General features: G+C 33.6%; 1 protein-coding gene across 4 annotated transcripts in view; it reads right to left on the bottom strand.

Moving 5' to 3' along the window:
• NR2C1 (nuclear receptor subfamily 2 group C member 1) overlaps positions 1-21,612 on the bottom strand; it is a 45,905-nt gene that overhangs the window by 5,697 nt on the left and 18,596 nt on the right. For all 4 annotated transcript variants that reach the window (XM_055336437.1, XM_055336440.1, XM_055336438.1 and 1 more), the window contains 8 exons: positions 20,923-21,102; positions 19,757-19,904; positions 19,573-19,663; positions 16,189-16,373; positions 14,645-14,810; positions 9,008-9,129; positions 2,897-3,036; positions 1,342-1,479 (listed from right to left, as the gene is read on the bottom strand). In XM_055336437.1, coding sequence (XP_055192412.1) covers positions 1,342-1,479; positions 2,897-3,036; positions 9,008-9,129; positions 14,645-14,810; positions 16,189-16,373; positions 19,573-19,663; positions 19,757-19,904; positions 20,923-21,102 — 1,170 coding nt within the window. The remainder of the gene's footprint in view (positions 1-1,341; positions 1,480-2,896; positions 3,037-9,007; positions 9,130-14,644; positions 14,811-16,188; positions 16,374-19,572; positions 19,664-19,756; positions 19,905-20,922; positions 21,103-21,612) is intronic.

The following is a 21,612-nucleotide window of genomic DNA, read 5'->3' as shown; positions in this document are numbered from 1 at the left end:
ATGGGATCCCTGGGTGGCGCAGCGGTTTGGCGCCTGCCTTTGGCCCAGGGCGCGGTCCTGGAGACCCGGGATCGAATCCCACATCGGGCTCCCGGTGCATGGAGCCTGCTTCTCCCTCTGCCTGTGTCTCTGCCTCTCTCTCTGTGTGTGTGTGTGTGACTATCATAAATAAATAAATAAATAATTAAAAAAAATAAAATGGAAGTACATGTTATTAATTTACATGAAATACTGTAAGAAACAGGAAAAAAAAAACTTTGTCATACTGGTGTCACTGAGTTTAAGATGCAAGTTTCCTTAGGTAATTTTATTATCATGTACAGAATAGAAACACATACCAAAATAAAAAATATAGGATCTGAAAGAATAAATTTTTCTTATTCATAAATTGATCATTGAACTGTCATTTTACTATGTGAATGCTAGAAACTGGCAGGAAAATAAGAGACATTTTTCTATCTGTTGGTAACTCTAATAAGAGGTTCTAAGTTTAACCCATTAACAAACCAATACTCACCTTTGCCTTCTAATGATGCCTACCAAAATATGCCTAAGAACTCAAATGTTGTTGTGGACATAATTATGTCATTTCAATGATTTCTTTCCTTTTCATACTTAAATGCCTACCATCCATAAAATCCACTGATTTAAAGTGTGTAATTCAATAGTTTTTAGTATATCCAGAGTTGTGCAGCAACTGTCATTATGACTGAATTTTATAAGATGTTTGTCACCCCAAGAGAAACTCTCTGTCCATTAGGAGTCACTTTCTATGCACCCCCACCCCTTAATCCCTGGTAGCTATGAATCTATTTTCTGTCTCTACAGATTTACCCATTCTAGACATTTCATATAAATGGAATCATATAAAATGTGTTTTTTTTGTGACTCACTTCTTCCACTTACTGCACTGTTTTCAACTATGGTGTAGCATGTATCAGAATTTCATTCCTTTTAATGGCTGACTGATTCTCCCTTGAATGTGGATATTATATCTGGTTTATTCATTTGTTGATGGACACTTGGGCTGTTTCCACTTTAACTGCATCATTTCACATCCCCACCAGCAATTTATGATATTTTGATTTCTCCACACCCTCAAATACTATGTGTTACAAGACTGTATTTATTTATTTAAGAGAGCAAGCGAGCATTAGAGGGCACAAGGAAGGGAAAGGGCAGAGGGAAAAGCAGATTCCCCACTAAGCAAGGAGCCCAATGTGGGGCTTGATCCCAGGACTTGAGATCATGACCTGAGCTGAGGGTAGACACTTAGCAACCTGAGCCACCCCGGTGCCCCACAAATACTGTATTTTAAAAAAGAAGTAAATACTTATGTACCTGGACTGAAGAGTACTATTGCCTTCAGGTAGGCATATTCATATCCATCAATGCAGAGTTTAACCATGCTGTTACAGAACTCCTGTAGCTTAAAGATGTGCTCCATCAATAATTTTCTTCTTTCTGTTGACATTTTATCTTTAAAAACAAATAAATGACAACTTCTAGTTTTTGGCTAAAATTTTTTTTTTTTGGCTAAAATTTTTTAACCAAGTTATTCCTTCTCATTAATTTCTAGCTTTGAATATAACCAATCTGTCAGTGTTTAAAATTAAATATCTCTGCAAGTAAAGATGAAACTAATTAGTGGTCTTCAGCCGTTGCTCATTCAAGCAAAAACAAACAAAAACAAACAAACAAAAAAAAAACCAAGCTGTTAGCAAAACAAAACAAAATCCCAACAAATTTAGTGTTTCAAGATACACCTTTGAGAAGATAAGCTGTAAAGATAACCTCCTGAAAAACTGGCCTACAAAAGACCCAAATTTCGGTTACAAGATTTTATTTAAATTTATAATTGGTTGAAAAAATGAGCAAAAGCACCTTGATGTTTTAAAGTTACTAATACTACTAAAATAAAAACAAATACTTAGTAAAAAACACTGCCAAGGCCAAAGAAAAGTTGATAAAGTTTCATAAAAATTTTATTGTGTTTATGTTTAAAATACATCTGATTAGCCAACTATAGCTTTAGTGAAGTAGGCTATTTATAATCCTTTACAAATTCATGATAAATGAATCACGACTAGGAGCCCATAAATAAGATGGAATAGTGTTACTTTTTAGCAGATCTACTGTTAATGATGTGGTTAATCAATCATCTTAATGACTTCTCTGCCCTCAAACAGGAAGTGGAAGCAGATGATTTAAAAATAATGTAAAACAATGAGAAATGCTAAGGAAATAAAACATAATTCCCAATTTGTAAATTATTCCTAAATTCAAAAAGCAGTTCTTCCCATTTGAGGATGGGGCATGCTCATGGTTAGTCACAAGCCAATTTAAAGTTAAACATTTATAAATCAATGATTCCCTGTTTCTTCAAATAAAGCTGTAATTACCATGGCATCAAGAAAAAAGAGTAGACTATTCTGTGACTCTTCAGTACTATTTACATGAAAGAATACTTCCCAATGAACTGATTTAAAAAAAAAAAATCAGCCTATGTTGGGATTCAAAGGACTATAGTAAAAAAAATTTTGAAAATTGGTGGGAAGTATGTATTTAAAAATATCTGATCACCTCTATGTAAGCTAACCCTGGATTCTTTGGTACCTATGTCCAAGTATGCAAAAAAAAAATCACAGGGCTTAGTCAGAAGCAGCCTGTCAGACTTAAAAATATAATTTTTTCAGTTTTGTTATGCTCTTTTGAAAATATTTTTAGGTGACTAATGGATGAATTCATCAAAATGTAAAAGTTACCTCTATTAAAAAGGCTGTTGGTATCTAAAACATTAATTAGCTATCTGATTTTAATGATAATATACTTTGTAGAACTGATGCCCCCCCCTCCTCTGATAGCCTGGAAAAAGAAAATATAAAATGTTCCTTACCCTGTTGAAGGCTACTGTGAAGACAATTGACAAATGTTGCTAATATAGTTGCCACATTCATCACTTGCCAGCACTGGGCAAGACCAAGAGTAAAAAGTTCATTCCAATAAGCTTTCACCAATGATATGCTATTTTCTTGCCTATTAGAACAAAACACAACAAACACGTATCAGATATTAACACGTATTTTATAAATTTTACAACTGACTCTTTTATTTAAAAATATTACTGAACTAAAATTATCCTAGAAAGATCAATGGACATGGACCTGATCGATTGTCTTTTGTATAACTGATAGCAATCGATGAAGAAGACTTAGAAATTTAATTGTTAGCTAGCTTATTATTTAATAAGCCAGTTTATAAGAACAGTTGCAGGTAGTTTTCAGGGGCACCTGATTGGCACAGTTTAGTGTCTGACTCTTGGTGTAAGCTCAGGTTGTGATCTCAGGGTTATAAGACTGAGCCCTTTGTTGGGCTCTGTGCTCAGCGTGGAGTCTGCTTGAGATTCTCTCCCTCTCCTCTGCCTCTCCCACTTGCGTGTACTCCCTAAAATAAATAAATAAACCTTCAAAAGCAAAACAAAAACAGTTGCAGGTAGAATTTGGAACTAAAAATTGGGGCTTTAATTCTACATTTCATGGAAACAGATGGAATAAAGATTTTAAACAATATTAAAAGCAAAAGCATACATTAAAAACTTTCCCAAGTTTTTTTCTGCTTTAAATGAAGGCTAATGTTTTTTAAAGAAAAGGTAATTAGAATGAATTGATGATAGGTAAGCAAATGATTTCCTGGGAGAAATGGTTTATTCTCTAAGTTATGTTTCAGATGCGATATTGGTATCCCTATACATGACATACTGAGGATTTTGCTAGGAGTAATGAAAATAAGAAAGGTCCCTCTCCTGAACTTCTGAATAAGAAATCTCAGGAGCACGAGAGAGTAGAAAAAATACTAGAATAGAAGTCAACCAGGGTTTTAAAGCCTAGATCATCCACTGATTATCCATTTGAAATCTGGCTAATAGGCTTCCCAGGTCTCAGCTGCTCAGCTGTATAAAATGAAGAGAAACTGTATGTCCTATACCTGCTCAGTTATTATGAGATGTAAATATAAGAATTATGTGAATAGAGGATGACATAAAGTATATGCCAGGCATTATTCAAAGCACTGGAGAAATAGCAATAAACAGGAAGGATTAAGTCTGCCTCCATGACACAGAAGGTAAACATAAAAAATACCATTTGAAATATTTTATATAAATATTATACACACATGCAAATGGTTATATATACATTAAGTTACTTTCAGGTACTAAAATTCTACATTACTATAAAGTAGGGCGATGTATTAAAAATGGGGGGGTAGTGTTCAGGTAAGGGGGCTAGAGAAAGCCTGTCTGAGGGGCTGACATCTGAGTAGAGAAAGATGGGAAAAACTTAAAAAGATCTAGGGTATTGCTAATTTCTTATGGCAATCAAAATCTATTTGAAAGTGAAGTTTTAAATGAAAAAAAAATCAGTATTTTCAAATCTCCAAATAAAAAAATGATGTAAAATTTAAATCTTAAAATCAAAGAGAACAAGATACTATTTTCATGTATCAGAAAAGACAGCTAAAATCAGAATTTTTTTTAAAAAAGATTTATTTATTTATGATAGACAGAGAGAGAGAGAGAGAGAGAGAGAGAGGGAGGCAGAGACACAGGAGGAGGGAGAAGCAGGCTCCATGCCGGGAGCCCGGCGTGGGACCCACGACTCCAGGATCACACCCTGGGCCAAAGGCAGGCGCCAAACTGCTGAGCCACCCAGGGATCCCCTAAAATCAGAATTGAGGAAATATGCATTCATTCTCATATAAGCATTGCTGATGTTAACTGACTCAACATCTTTTTGGAAGACAATAGTCCCTATCTATCAAAAAACTAGAACATACACTTTGTTAGACTCAGCAATTCCACTTATAAGAACCTATTTTATAGAGATACACAAAGTAGGTAAATTATATTTACAAATATATATTATATTTACAGTAAGCACTGTATCACTGGATAGAGTAACAAAGATAATTAACAAGAACCCAAATGTCTACTAATGAAGGATGAGTAAATTGATAGTAGATCCTGTAAAAGAGAATACTAGGTAACCGTTAAGAAGAATAAATTTACATGTGCTGACATAAGAAGAAATCCAACTGTAAAAAGAAAGACAAAGAATAGGATATGCAACTGTATACTGGATTGCTAAAATAGGGAACTGAAAAGGCCTGGTAGGAGGACACCAAATTGTTAATTAGTGGGGTTAGTTACCTCTGGAGGATGAAGTTTTACTTTATATTTTATACTACGACATTTATTTTTTAAAGTTTTTATTTATTTATTTATTTATTTATTTATTTATTTATTTGAGAGAGAGAGTAAGTGAGAGATTCTTAAGTTTTAAGGAGGAAACAGCTAACCAAGGTAATTAGTGGACACAGGACAAGAAAAGGAACAGAGCCAACTGATTAAAACAACAACAACAACAACAACAAAGCTCTTTCTGGTCTGTGCTTCTACTCCTCGTAGTAAAGAAAGTACTCTGACTTTGTTGTAGAAAGCTCAGAGAAAAGGTTAAGGAGTAACCGTGCAGAGGATGAGGAACACCAAAATTGTTGAGTACCCCAAAAGAAAAATGATGGAAAGTGGCAAATGAGGAATAAGCCATCATACTATTTTGTTTCCAAAGGAACACTGAAAGAAATATGGAGATTAATTAGAGAAAGATAACTATATTTACATCTTCATCCAAAACAAAACTTCAAATATCCTTGTAGTACAGCTAGCTATGCTGTTCAAATGTCTGAAAATTTGAAGAAAAGGAAAACAAGTCCTTTTTAAAAAGAAGATTCCTAAGAGAGTGAAGGAAAACAAGCACTAATAATCTAGTTTGTAGCAGCACTAGATAAGGGGATATACACTCATCATCTCAGCTATGTAGCCTCACCAGCAAGAAAGCATTTCTGCTCTTAATTCATAAACGTAGAAACAGAGCTTCTGTTGAATAAATGCTCACAGATGAATAAATCCGGAATTTGAATCCAGCTTTTCAAAATCTATGCTTTTGTATAAATCATTAAAATGTTAGCAAATAAAATGCTAAAGTCCAATTTCTTAGTAGAGAATCCCTATTTACAGCTAATATTCTGTGACAGTAAGAGCATGTTTGCTATCAACTTTTTTCTGTTAAAAACAAATAACTTGGACGCCTGGGTGGCTTAGTGGTTGAGCGGCTGCCTTTTGCTCCGGGCGTGATCCTGGGGTCCTGGGATCGAGTCCCACCCATATTGGGCTCCCTGTGAGGAGTCTGCTTCACCCTTTGCCTATGTCTCTGCCTCTCCCTGTGTCTTTCATGAATAAATAAATAAAATCTTTATAACAAAAACAAAACAAAATAACTATTGTAATCACATTATACTATCTAATTTCAAAACATCTTTCCTTTGAAAAGCAAAAGTTGCTAATAAATAGGGGTAATTCAAGTACCAGTTAGGTATGCTGAAAGGAATGCCAGTGTTATTTAATAAAGGCATTAGGTTGCATAACAGTAAATATGTCAACTTCTTTTACAAATAGCTATAGATATTCTTCTCTATTCTTCTATATTGTTAAGTTCTTTAAAATATGTACATAATACTCATAATTAGGGATCAGATAATTGTTTATACTATTTATCTTGATAAAGTAATGTGACTTTGGAAGTCACTTATACCTGGGGATACCCTAACCATTTGTCTTCTACGCAAATAAACCCAAGGCATTATACTTTACCTAGCAGCATCTGTTTGAAAAGAAGGCATTGGAAAAGTAGTCAGTGATAAAAAAAAAAAAAAAAAAAAAAAGTAGTGATAAGGCATTAGAGCTTGTTTTCAACCCATGTCTATAGTAAACATTATTTTGTCTCAGTGGGATTTTAAAAGATATATCCTTCAGGTTTAGTATTTATGGAAAGTTTCTTAAATTACTCAAGAAATAAAGTTTTCTGTAGCAAATAGTGCTGCTTTAGAACTTTTGGTTATATTACAAGAATCTAGGTAGAGAGGACTGCTGACAAATCATGCCAAATACCCATAACTGAACCTACTACTGTGCAGTCACATAAATTATGCAGGTAGAAGTGAAAAACAACTGAATTCCTGTAAGTATTGAAATGACAAATCTTAAAAAGTAATATACTTAAAAAGAAAAAGTAATATCCTTGTAGAACACAAAGGACTGTACAATACAAACAGTATTAACCATCCATTGTTTGAAAGGTTCTTAAAGGTACTGTTCCCCTCCATTCAAGTAAGTAATCAAACCAAACTTGACTTTTAGAAAATGGTTAATGTTGCTTATCTGTTTCTCTCTGTAACATTAGGGCTTTGTTCTCAAGTTTTGTGTCTAGGGACAAATATGCAACCAGTGTCAGTTTCTAGGAGATTCAGAATAGCTGTTATTACCACACAACAGAATTTCCCATCATCAATACTTAGTCCTCTTCCATCTGATTAATTCAAACTACAAATGATCTAGATGGGGACCATAAGAGTTTATGTATCGATTAATAGCCTCACATGCTACACCAATGGTTAATTCTAATTGCAAAGACTCCTGTAGCTGTTACATTAAAACCAATTTTCAGTACAGATCAGAGGGAAATGTGGCTGCCACTGTAAAACTGTATTATAACTATAAACCTCAGGCTTTATTTTTGGTTTCTTTAACATTTGGAGAATGTTTCCATATAATAATTACACTTAATTTAATAGAAGTACTTAAGATCAATAGTGTTATATAATAATTTAAAGAGTTCAAAGCACTCCCTTTTGGTTTTTTAAATAATAACTGATAGCCTGTTATAAAAAAACGGCACCTGGCTACATTTCAACACAAAAGTACTCCAGTTACAAGTATAGGGAACTAATTAAACCTAATCTTTTAGAATAAATTGTGAATATATAAATTTACATATTTTAATTTTTTTGTTAAAAAAAGCAGCCTGGAGAAATTCTGAAAACTAAATGTTATTTTGAGAGAAAAGGCTAACAATAGTTCTAAAGGTTAACCATTCTAAATCAGGCTTTCAATCTATGCAATTATATTAGTTAAGTATGTGATTTAATGCATAGTACACCCAACACCAAATTATAAACCAATGACAGTGGGGTTCTATGTGTGACTTTTTTTAAAAGTAGGCTAAAACCCAGCAAGAGCCCAACGTGGGGCTCGAACTCATGACCCTGAGGATCAAGACCTGTGCTGAGATCAAGTCAGATGCTTAACAGACTGAGCCACCCAGGTGCCCCTATGTAGGCTTTTTAAGGTCATGATTGAGATTTATTTCTTATTCCTATTATAAAATATTCTGTGAGAATAAAAGATGGGCAGTTATCACTCTTATCTGGCAAACGGGAGAACAGATGTACAGCATATGAAAGCATATTAAAATTTATGCTTATTTATGAAATCATATTGGTGAATAGGGCCCTCTGACTAGAAAAATACTTTTCTAACTATGGGCTTAACTTTTTCCATCATCTCTTTGCCTCTTCATACCAGTTACTTTAGCACAATCTAAATAAATTTGGCAACCTTCTGGTAATACAGATGTAATACAGATTACTCATGTACCCCTTAGTGGTAGATATTTCCAAATTATCACAGTGGTACTATGGGGTTGATAATTTTTCCCCCTTCTCCACTTTTTGTTACCATAGACTGGAAAACCATTGTTTCTGTTTTGAAACATTCACTGTATGCCAGTTTCAGCTCCTTTTATTAACCCCAGGACATACCTACAGCCTCCCTATCCTCAGATCAAAGATAGCCTACTACAAATGCTGGCCAGGACTTATCAGCTCCACTGCATATATTCCATTTGAATTATTAACTCAAATTATGTAACATGGATACTCTTCCTACATAAAGATAAGAAAATACTGCCATAATTTGTCAAATAAATAACAAAACTTAATAATGTCATACCATTTTTTCCTTTAATGCAAATCCATCCAAAATAAAAGTGCTTGCTTAGTGTACATTTGTGCTATAAAAAATCACATTTATACTCAAGGACTTCAAAACACTTACCCTAGAGCTTGGAAGGAAGGAATCGAAAGTGCCCAGTGCATTGATAAGAACAGCAGCCTGGAGGCAGACTCCCCAATGTAGTGCACATTCAGGTACTCAGGCATAGGAGAAGGCATGGTGAGCTAGTATGAACAGGGACTGAGGTAAATAATCTTATGACAGTTCTAAATTAGAATTTCTTTGAAAAAGTTAAATGTAAACATATCAAATATGAGTTTGATATATTCACCAAAAGGCAAGTCTTGAAATAATCCAAGTGACTGGATTTTACAGCTAAAAATAGGATTTAGAAAGAGTAGGTCATAATTGCTAACAAACCAATATTCAGACAAGCAGAATCCCATTTAATAAATACTAATCATGATACTCTCTGGTTGTGTTTTTATAAAGGTTATTTCTGTCTTGGTCTAACAAGTGCATTTTTTTTTCCCCTTTCTTCTCTTCCTTTATAAATAATGGTAAATAACAAATTGAGTTTAAGGAACAATCTTGTATGTTAAATGTTCCTTTCATGCAGGCTATGGGGAATAACAAATTCCAATTGTACAGAGTCAGAAGAACAACGAGTGAAGTGGGCCTGCTGGTGCCATCTAAGGAAGGACATATTCCCAGATAAAAAGCATAGCTATGGGGATCCCTGGGTGGCGCAGCGGTTTGGCGCCTGCCTTTGGCCCAGGGCGCAATCCTGGAGTCCGGGGATTGAGTCCCACATTGGGCTCCCGGCACGGAGCCTGGTTATCCCTCTGCCTGTGTTTCTGCCTCTCTCTCTCCCTATGTCTATCATTTAAAAAAAAAAAAAAAAGCATAGCTATGACTTGAATTCCATATATTGAAAACATGGTAATTTGGGCTCAGGACTGCCTACTCTATTTTTCAAAGAGCAGGTTCTGTGTGAAATCTACAGGTAAAACAAAATATGTCCATGGCTATTATACTCACAGGCTGTCAGTTTGTACTGCTGACTTTAGGCAGTTAAGTGTGTGTCAACTGTTGAAAATAAATATCCCACATCAAAACACTTCTAAAAGCATTTTTGAAAATCTTGTTAAATGAAATGTAATTTCAGCCATAAGAAACACTAACCTAAATTTCTATCACTAAGGAAAATAATGTATGCTATAAAGTACTTTGTAGGCATTAAAATTAGTGAGATATAATGGCTTAGAAAAAAAATACCTCACAGACATCTATGTGGAAAAACTATGAAACAATATATAGATGACCCAATTTATGTTAAAGAGAAAGGGACAGCGTGTGTGTGTGTGTGTGTGTGTGTGTGTGTATGTACACATAAATATATATAAAAAGACAGAAGATGTACCACAGAGTTAACAGTGGCTACCTCAGAGGTGGAGTAGGTGGATGTACCCATATGAATTTTTCTGGGGAATGGATAGCTTTAATCAGATTCTCAAAGGTGTCTATGATACCTAACAGATAAAAAGGTTTTCATCAAAATGATATAAAAGTTCTCCAGAAATGTTAGATAAAAATGTAAAAAATATTAACTGCCTTTGTTCATTATTAGCCAAAAATGGTTTATCTATTTATAAATGGTGCCAACTAATGAAACGACAGAGAAATTAACAGCTGAAATTCCACGTATGAGAAGAATATTTTTTATTAAAAGAAAAAAACTTTTTAAAAGACTTTATTTTTAAGTGACCTCTATACTCAATGTGGGGCTCGAACTCACAACCCTGAGATTAAAAGTCACCAACTGAGCCAGCCAGGCACCCAGAGAGTATTTTTTAAATGCCTGAGAAATGTTTTCTGGGGTAGTAAATTAAAATGCCATTATTTAAAGAGAATTCTTTTTTTTTAAAGAGAATTCTTAAGATAACTATAGGCAGGCAGATACTAAACATCTTAAATATAATTATCAGGATGCAACTGCTTCTATACATAAGTATATAAAAAAAACAAACTGGGAACTATTATACCTTTTCAGAACTGCCCAAGGTGAGGAGGGGAGACAAAGCCTGAAAAATCAGGGGAATTACCAGAGATGACTAATTTTGGGGGTAGACTAAGTAAGATGCAAAACAAGAGTTGTTTATACAAAACAAATAGTTTAAAATCACTTTTAAGAAAGTAAAATAGTGTTAAAAATTAGATATAAGGGCTAAAAGATAGATGTACCTTGACTGACACAACAGTGATGGTAATGTTGAAAACTTTGTGCTTCAATCAGAAAATTGAAATCATTTGCAATATATACTAGAGGAATTCATGATTTAAAAGACTGCCATGTTGTATTATAAAGAGAAGAAATATCTCATAATTTATGTTTTACATAATTTTCTTAAAGCAAGATACACTTCCCAGCATTATGAATTGGCCAGTACTGGCTGAAGAAAAAAGAATTTATTCAAGAACTCTTTTTGATTGCAAAACAAAGATTTCTTGCTCTATATAGAGAAGATAAGTTTCTAATAAAGGGGTTAAAAAGCTTCCCAAAAATGCCTGTAGACTTCCAGGTTTATGAATTGAATTACACACATTTTAAAAATTATACCCATTCAGTACATTGAGGTGATTTTTTTTTAAGTAGGCTTCAGAGCCAGCATGGAGCCCAATAGAGGGCCCAAACTCATGACTGTGTGTGATCAAGACCTGAGTGGAGATCAAGAGTTGAATATTCAACCCACTACCCACTGAGCCACCCTGGTGCCCCAATATATTGAGATGATTTTTAAGAGTGTTGACATGAACTAAAAGTGGCTACCCATTTTAGAAGTTACTTGTCTATCATTACCTTTCTAGTAGTTTCTATAATTCTGATAGTAAGCTAAATGATAGAACTTTAAAAAAATCATTTGACTTGAGTTAGATCTGAATTCTACTTCCAAAATGTCATTGTTATACATTATACATTATAATTCAGCAACGACTTACTGAAATTTCTTTCTTTTTTTTTAAAGTAAACTCAACCTTCAATGTGGTACTCAAACTCACAACCCAAAAATCAAGAGTCACATACTCTACCAACTAAGCCAGCCAGATGCCCTGAGATTTTACTGTCAGATACTATGCTAAGTGCTGAAGCCTCAATGGAAGAATAAAATGGAAATGGAAATGGAATGAGCTACAGAAAGGGCTAAGAAAGGGATGGCATGTCTGAGAAATGATGGGCAACTGAATCAGAATGTGGAAGGTGCTAAAAGGTCATGGACTTTATCTCACATGGGCAATGGAAGCTGATGAAGGCTTTTAGGTAGCAGAGTAACCTAAATGGACTGATTTTTAACAAACATCACTCTGTTACCAAGGCACAGGAGACACGATGAAGTGACTGGAAGCAAAGATAGTACTGTAAGTTTGAGTAAGAAATTTTAAAAGGCCTGGACATATGACAAAAATGAAGAAGAAGGGAGAAGTTCAAACAAAAGAATGAGAATGAGTAGGGTTTAATTAGGGAATGGAGGGGAGTGAGGCATGGAGAAATGATGACGACTCCCAAACATCCAACATGGTGACCAAAAGGATTGTGATTTGAATACTGAGATGATACATATGAAAGAACAGTTTTGGAAACCACCTACCTACCTTTGCAATATACACTTATTTCTAAATGGAAATTCTATCCACCTTGATTAACCATGTTATCAAATTATAAGAAACAAGAATAAAGTATATGAAATCACACCAGAAACTCTGAAATTTAAAAAAATGCTTAATATTTCTATTGTTCTACATCTCCAGAACCAAATTCCAAAATGCATTATTAGAATTACTTCTCCTGTTTGGTTGCTTTGAACAAGACACAGAAACCCTCCGAATCTTTTTCCATGTACAAAATGACAATAAAAATCCAAACTTTCACAACCAACTGTGATTAAAGCTCAAATATAAGAATGTACACATGAAGGCATGCTGTAAACTACACTGTATATAAATAGGGACAAAATGCTATTTATTAGCTCAGCTGCTAAGAGAGAAGTGAGTTTTTAATTACAAATGTCAGGTTTTGTAACTTATAACACATCAATGAGAAAGCCAACTACACGAAAGTACTGAGCTGGGAAATGAGGAAAACACACAACTCTTGATTTCACAAAGGCAGTAAGTAAGAATCAGAGGGAGAGAAGAAGCCGTCTTTGTCAGGAGACCAAGAAACTTCACAGTGTTGATTCTAAGGACACCCAGAGTACAGCAGGTCAAAGACTAAACAGAAAGGAAAAAACAAAAAACAAACAAACAAACAAAAAAAACCACAAAAAACAAAAAACCTCCAGAGAGAGGAAAAAAGTTCTCATCTGCCTAACTCATCTGTCCTTAACAAATATTTGAAAGAATCAAAATTTCAAGGACCAATATCAACAATAATAATACAAAAAAATTACTTCTACTTCCTGTAGAAGTACTCTATACTTTTTCCTTGCAATACATATCTTTTTCCTCTCCTTCCCATTTAAATCCAAAGGTAGAAAATAAAAGACAACAAAAGCAAGTCTTTTATTTAGAATAAGAAAGAGCAATGGGGAAAAATCAGTTTTGCTTTATTCCACCCTTGTCCATAGTTCCTACCATAATTTTTAAGAATGATATTATTCCCATTGTCTTTTCTTAGAGTCCCCATAAAAATTTTTCATGTACGGTACAAATAAAACATTTCTAATTTTTTCCATATAGGTTATCTGTGGTAAAATTTTACATGAAGACTGGTTTCACTTTTATGTTTTACTGACTATATCAAGTTACAGCAATTTATTATGTCACTGAGTTTTCTCTGTGGCTACATCTACCACGTCAAATTTTACAAATATAAATTTTATTGTATGCAGTTTTAGCCAGTGTTTGATTTGTGTTATTTGTACCAGTCACACAAATCTCTATTTGATAACTGTGTATATTTTCATTAGAAACCCATGGAAACTTATAATTTGCTGACAGTACTCAGTCAGCAGAGCAAAGATAAAGAATGGTTAAAATGGAGAGGTAAAAAAATCAGTCTTAATAATCAGTGTATCTGTAGCTATATAAAGCCTCAAAGATCAGTGTATCTGTAGCTATAGTCCAAACAGTATTTGAATGATAAAGTTATTTTCTAATATTCTACATGTATTCTTTCCATCATGTATTAATGCATTTAAGGGAGCAAAAAAGAAACTACAAATTATCTCCTCCAAAATGATTAAAGTGTAAAAAGTTAAAAGCCAAAAGTTAAAATGTATTAAGTAATTTTTACATTCTTAAAATAATACTGAGAGCTAGCTAATTAGGGCAATACATAATAAATGGAGTTCTTTAGAGTTACTACGCTAAGAGTATCTGGGTCTCACGTACTGGTATACACTAAAGTAGTAGAAGCTAGGCACTGAACAAAACTGATACAGCCAACACATCATGAATGTCAATACTCAGTTAACAACACCCAAAAGTGTAAATGTTCTAAAGGGTAGCTTTCATAGATTTAAAACCATTAATTGATATTATAACCATGATTGATAAGCAGGATGCTTTATTGAGCCATCACTTTATATAGCCAGGTATATGTTTCAGCTGCTATTTTGAATTTTATCAGGAATATTTCTGACTTTAAAAGCACAACAAATGTACTTTGATGTCTGAAGGGAAGACTGAAATCAAAATGAGTAACCCAATATAAAAAAATATTAAAATATATGGAAGTACCCTGAAAGCTACATGTGAATCGCTGAGAAGTGGCCCCTCTTTTTCGATGTAATTGATGCTTGAGTCTCCAGCAATTAGGTGTATGCTTCCTTCCATGCCCTCTACTGAGCTCTGACAGGCTGTGCTCTCTCCAGGATTCAGTGCTTTTGCAAGAGTGTCAAATGCCCTATAAGGAGACATCAGATGCTATGAGCTTGGGTCATTCTCCACAATAAAATAAAATTCTACATAAAATTCTGGAATTAAGATTTAGGCCTAAAAATATTACTTAGAAAACAGAACTTTGGTATATCACTGGTTATTCTATTTCAGTGATATCTGTTTCCCAAAGCAACAAATTTAACTTCAATATATATATAGTATGAAAAACTATTATATTAATGTATTATCAGAGAATAAAGTCTTTTTAAAAAAATCTATGTAATTACCAGAAAGAAAACCCCTTATACATTGGTCTAACAATATACTTTTACAATAAGTTATACATTTGATACTATAAGATTAATAACCCATTTACTTTACATACAGCAGCTATTTAGAAAGAACAAGGACAAGAACTTATGTCAACTCTACTGCATTCTACATAACAAAGTTAGATCCTATTTAAATATTCAGAAAATATTTTAAAACTTGTGTTAACACAGCTACCTCTAAAATATAAGAATTTGAGATTAGGATGGCAATTAATGAACTAATATAATCAAATTTTTATTTAAAATAGCTCCCCATATTTTTCAATGAGAGGTCTTTTAGAGTTCCTTAAAAGCCCATGTTCAACAAAGTACTTATTGAGACTCTTTAAATGCAGTTTCCTCAACATTTAAATGATGAACAGTGTGAAAAAAGCCTGAAGAAATTCAGTTTCTACACCTCATGTATTAATATTAAGAGAATGAAAAATAGAATTCTCATACAAGTTTCCTGAAGTGCAACTTAAAATTGTAGTTAATTCAATTACATTTTTAAAATCTATTTTCAAAAAAATAAAAAATAAAAAAAATAAATCTATTTTCATCACTAGAAATTAGTGGGGAAATGACATGGCTGCCTGGGATAAGACAAATGTTTAACTCCAAATACACAGAGATAAAATCTCTGAAATGTCAGACCTAAAGTATCACCTTTAGCAAGAAAAAAAAATTGCTAAATTTTATGACTACATTTCTAATCTTATAATATTCATTTATCATTATTTAGAATGTAACCTGCTGAATAACATTTTACATTGAATGTTAATAGTTCAGTTAAAACTTACTATGCTTTACATTTTCTAAGTCAAATACTTGTTTTCTGAAACTTCTATAAAGAGTATTCCACATAAAAATATTGTAAGAAATACTAATATTTGGGATGCCCGTGTGGCTCAGCAGTTGAGCGTCTGCCTTTGGCTCAGGTCATGATCCTGGGATCCGGGATCGAGTCCCACATCGGGCTCCTTGCAGGGAGCCTGCTTCTCTCTCTGCCTCTCTCTCTCTGTGCCTCTCATGGATAAATTAAAAAAAAAAAAAACAAAAACTAATACTTAAGATCAAAACAGACTTTACCTTGAAACATCACCACTGGTCTGCATTTCTTGATGAAATTCACACAAAGAGGTATCACCATTACTCAAGCTTTCAATCATTGACATTTCATTACTATTCTGAGAAAGAGCTTTAGTTTTTCCAAGATTTGCTAATGATGTAACCACACTGGCCAACGTACTTAAATCTCCCTGACATGATTCAGCCTTTAAAAAAAGAAAAAAAAAGTTAAAATCTGCAAATTGGTATCCAAGAACTTTTTGTCTGAGATATCCAATTCTAGATTGTGAAATGCCAAAAGTACTCTAATTAAGATAAATGAAACCTAGAAAATAAAATCAAAAGGCTCTGAGCTTTTAGAAACTTCTTGAGGGAAAAAAAAAAAAAAAGAAACTTCTTGAGGAAAATGTAATTTTAAAAACATCAGGTACTTTTCCAAGCAAATGTTTATACAATTAAACCAAAAATTGTACTTCATGATTAATCTATTCACATCAACAATCCCTTTCTCTGTAAACAGATATTAGATGATCTTAAGTTCTTTTTAGAATTAAAATTCTGACAATTTCCAAAACTTATTATATGAACTACTGTATAGTGTTAAAATTAATATTACTGAAAAGAGAAAAAAAGGTCAATGTATTTATTACTGAACAGTATTCCTAAAACGCCAACTTTTACCAGCCATTGTGTGAAATATGTTAAATGCCACAACTGTGTAGGTGAAAAATCTCTTTACATATTTAAAATAACAGGCTTTTGTTACACATTGCATATTTTCCCATTTGTCTTTAGCTTTTGTTAGTGATGTATATATTCTTTTATTCTTTATTCACTAATTAGCTATAATTATTTTGTGTAAAAGTACATTTTCCTTAACTCTTTGACTACCCAGAAATACAATTTCCATAGGAAAGGCAGATAGATACTTGATTTTTCTTTATCAGTTTTCAGAGCAATGAGTCAATGCCCTTAGCAACCTCTAATGGTGACAGGTGAGTTTTAAGTACCATTCTAAATTTACAGATTTTTATATATTTGATGTGTTTAAGTGAATCATTTTTTTTAAATACTCAAATTAGTCCATCCTAACCTAATTAATGAGAGACCCTTCACAATTGCTTCTATGGTCAACTGACAGTCCTTTAATGACATTCAATTCTTCCTTCATGGTTTTTATTTTTAGTGTTCTTAATCCTGAGAAAATGCACGTTTCCTTGCTATTTCATGTTATAGCAATTCTTTAGTTTATGTAAAACTGATTTTCATGAATAGAGTGAAACAATTTTTTTGTGCTCTCCAAATTAATGAGTGGTCCCAGAATCATTTACTAACCTACTCGTTGTGGAGTTCTTACATGGTTACTACTTATACCTATATTTTCTTTAATCCTCGTTAACAACTCTGTAAAATAGGAATCATTATCCCTTTATTACCGATAAGAAAAATTATCCATTAACACTCCAGCAGTAAGTACTGGAGGCAAGACGGGGCAGTCAGCTCTGATGGTAAAGCCCAGGCTCTAGCCACTGTTCCAGGCTTCCTATACATGAGTAAAAGGAGTCAACACTAAAGTGTTTTAATTTTCAATTAGAACTTTAACTTCTCTTCCATTTTGTAACATGCTCATCTAGCTATTTTCTTGTTTTTGTCAATGAAGACTCGTAGGCAATGTGAAAAGACCTCATCTTATTACTAGACAGTTTTGAAACTGTCAGGAACTTACCACACAAGATTGTTACTATAATTTACTACGAAGACACAGAGAAAAGTAGTGTCTGGGCAAATAGTAATTTCTCAACAAAACTTAGTTGTCCTCCTTTCCTAAAGGAGGTAATACGTCAGTGCAATTGTAACTACTGTCCTAACCTTGAATCATGTACACAAGGCTAAGTAAAATCTTCTAATTCCAAAATATATGGTAAAAGGTCAAATCCTCCCATGGAACAACAAAATGCTAATGCCCAACCTGTATGGTTTGCACTCTTATTTGCCCTATTTTACAGATGAGAAAGGAAACTAAGCATCAAGAGGTCAAAAAACTGGCTCAAGGTTATGCAGCTACTAAGTGGCAGATGAAATGTGATTCCAGACCTCATGTATTAAGAGTGTCTTAAGACTATTAAACAACAAATATATAATAAATCTGACTACAAATTGGATGAATAATCTTTATATGTCATATAAAACCAGATCATATCACAAGCTGAGGGAAAAACTAATCATAGGCTCCCTAAAATCTGTTTTCAGACATGAGTCTTTAGGAGAAATTTTTGTTCTCATAAGGGGTTTCTGAACACTGCAGAAACTCCACATGCTCTATCTAAATAAATAACTTTTCCCCTGAGACTCCTTGCTCTGTAAAGAAGCTCTCCAATCTTTAAGAGAACCCAGGTAACTTAGACACATAATGAGAGCTCTTGCAATCTTATTTCGACTCCTGACTCAAGTCAATGTTTTGAGTAAAAGGGGTGCTAGGATTTCTCTTCACCTGAAATATTTTAAGTATTTTGTTACTAAAAAATCTGTAGGGGAACATAAAAGAAATATTAAGAATTCTGCGCTTGGGCACCTGGGTGGCTCAGTCGGTTAAGCATCTGACTCTTGGTTTAGGCTCAGGTCGTGATCTCAGGGTCATGAGATCAAGCCCTGCTTCAGGTTCCATGCTCAGCACAAAGTCTGCTTGAGATTCTCTCTCCCTCTCTTTCTCCCTCTGCCCCTCCTGCTCATGCTCTTGCTCTCTAAAATAAATAAGTACATCTTAAAACATTTTTTTCCGCACTTACTGTAATCTCTATTTTTGAGTTGTATTTTGAGATGAAAGAAACCTAGAAGACTTTTGTCTGTCATTTTCATTTTGAAGCTATAATTGTCCTAATGGAATAATGAACATTTCTACTGATAGTTATTTATATATGAGGACATACAAAACAGAGGCTATCCTGGTCAAAATCTAAAACTCCAAGTCAGCATCCATTTACAAGAAACACCTGTCAATACACACCAATTATAATCCAGCAGTTTCACTTTAACTAGCTTACCTTATCCTAAAAAACAGGACCCACTAGCCTTACAAGGAAATCTTCAACCTCATAGCCATTGAGGCCATTTTCATATTACTTTCTCTAATATTCACTAAAACTTACTCCTGTCCCAAATTCTTCAGTAAGAGCACTCTCCTGATCTAGGGATTGTTTTCCCTTGCATAAAGGCATCAAATTTGTCACTAAGTTGTTTTAGCTGTCATTTAACACTTGAAATAATTGATCATTTATATTAAAAAAATGTAATTTATAATAGAGAATATTTAAAACCACATCAATTGACCAAAGTAATGGTGGAAATTAAAAAAATATCTTAAAAGCTGAAAAAATTTAAGCTTTAAATTAATTGCACCAAACACACCTTATCTGGTGTCATCAGCACAGTTGACTCAGTTTTTATTCCAGACTGGTGAATATTCACAAACATTCCTGAATCTAACAGTCCTGCTGACCTGTAATAAACAAGTACAAATTTTAGCCTTAGTTTCACTGGGAAGAAAAACAAATGACCTACTTAATGTATGTTTTGCTTGTTTTTACTATACCTTGCAGTTTCACTATCTGTTACAAAAGTTGGAGTTGCAGCTAATGGGCTTCGAAGGTCTTTTCGGATGTAGATTTTTTCTGTTGAAGCGGCACAGTTGGAAGATTTTTCCCGTGATACTTCAATTGGTTTTCTTTCACACTGAACAGCTACAGAAATGTGTTAAACTATTACATCACAATGAGGAACTTACAGGCAATTATAAATGTAACCTTTCTGTCAGCAATGCTGCTCTCCTGGGAGACAGTTACATAACTGAACTCTAAAGATAATCATTTATTTTTAGAAATTATTTTCAACTTCAACAAAGTTGCTTCAGAATAGTAATTTGCATCTCTCATTCTCTTTTCTCTCCGTGGCCTAGAAATGTAGAGAAATTCTTATTTTTTAAAAGCTCACTGTCAAGAAGGAAAAACTCAAGTTAGAAGTCTCTTACCTATCTATGAGTTAAAAAAATAATATTTGACCAACTGGAAACAATACTAATAGGGAGCTACAAAAAGACCAAAGTTAAAACTTTTTTCAGTTAAGGGCAGGGGGAGTTTTGAGAAATACTTCAATGGTATAATCTTCATTTATATAATATAGGTAGTATATTTTATAGGAATTTTATTCCATGATACTTAGGAGATAGTATAGTTTAGTTGTTAAATGTACATTTTCTGAGGGGAAAAAAAAACAACAACAAACGCCTGCCAAGATTCAGATCCAAGTTCTGCCACTTATTAGTTGTGTGACCTTGTGCAAGTTACTGTATCTGTTTACTCAAATGTAAAATGGGTAAGAGTACTACCTACTGCATGGGGTTTTGCTAGGAGAATAAATAAGTTAATTCATATGTTATATACAGAGTTAGGCATGGTGAGAGCTCAATCAATATTAGCTACCCTACTTATCACCTTACTAGTTTGACAGAAAACTAAACTGGTATCTAGTTAGTTATGTTTAAAAAAAAAAAGTTCAAACATACATACATGCAAAGTATATAGACACTCAATAAGTATTTTGTTGAATCAATAAAAAAAATACATGCATATGTATACATTTCTATAGTTGGAAAACTGTAAATTAAAATCATATATATTGACATATTGAGTAAATTTTGACATAATTCTAGACTTTGTCTGAATTCTTAAAATTATTTTCTCCTTTAAAGCTAATACATACAGTCTTGTCTCATTCCAAACGCAATACATCTCTGTAACCTGCAGTATTGACAGCGGTTTCGATGGTGTTTATTGATAATACAGTCCTTTGATCCTCGACACGAATAAACTAAATTTTTTCGTATGCTTCTTTTAAAAAATCCTTTGCAGCCTTCACAGGTTACTGCTCCATAATGACGACCTAGGGACAAGATGTTTAAGAAAACAGAAAAGTCACATATTTTGAAACAGAAATGGAAATAAGCCCATTTCTTCCCTTTAAATAACAATATATGTGATGAAATGGAGATTGTTGAGTTTGTGACATGAAAAAATCTTTTAGAAGTTACTAAACAGATAATGAAACAATACTCTTTGCTAAATATATTAAACAATATGAATTTTTAATTCGGTTAACAATATGGAAAATTTCAGAAAAAGAAAGAGCAAAACCATCCATAATACCATAATAAGTAAAAATTATTTTTACTTCTGAGATAACTTACAAATTGTAATTCTCTTAATAAAGGTATTTTATTCTGAAAGCTATGCTCCAAAATATATATCAATTAGTATTTGAGGGGATCCCTGGGTGGCGCAGCAGTTTGGCGCCTGCCTTTGGCCCAGGGCGCGATCCTGGAGACCCGGGATCGAATCCCACGTTGGGCTCCCGGTGCATGGAGCCTGCTTCTCCCTCTGCCTGTGTCTCTGC

The sequence above is a fragment of the Nyctereutes procyonoides genome, unplaced genomic scaffold (genome assembly GCF_905146905.1).
Source record: "Nyctereutes procyonoides isolate TBG_1078 unplaced genomic scaffold, NYPRO_anot_genome, whole genome shotgun sequence".
Lineage (NCBI taxonomy): Eukaryota > Metazoa > Chordata > Mammalia > Carnivora > Canidae > Nyctereutes > Nyctereutes procyonoides.
This window is presented reverse-complemented; position numbering and strand designations above follow the sequence as displayed.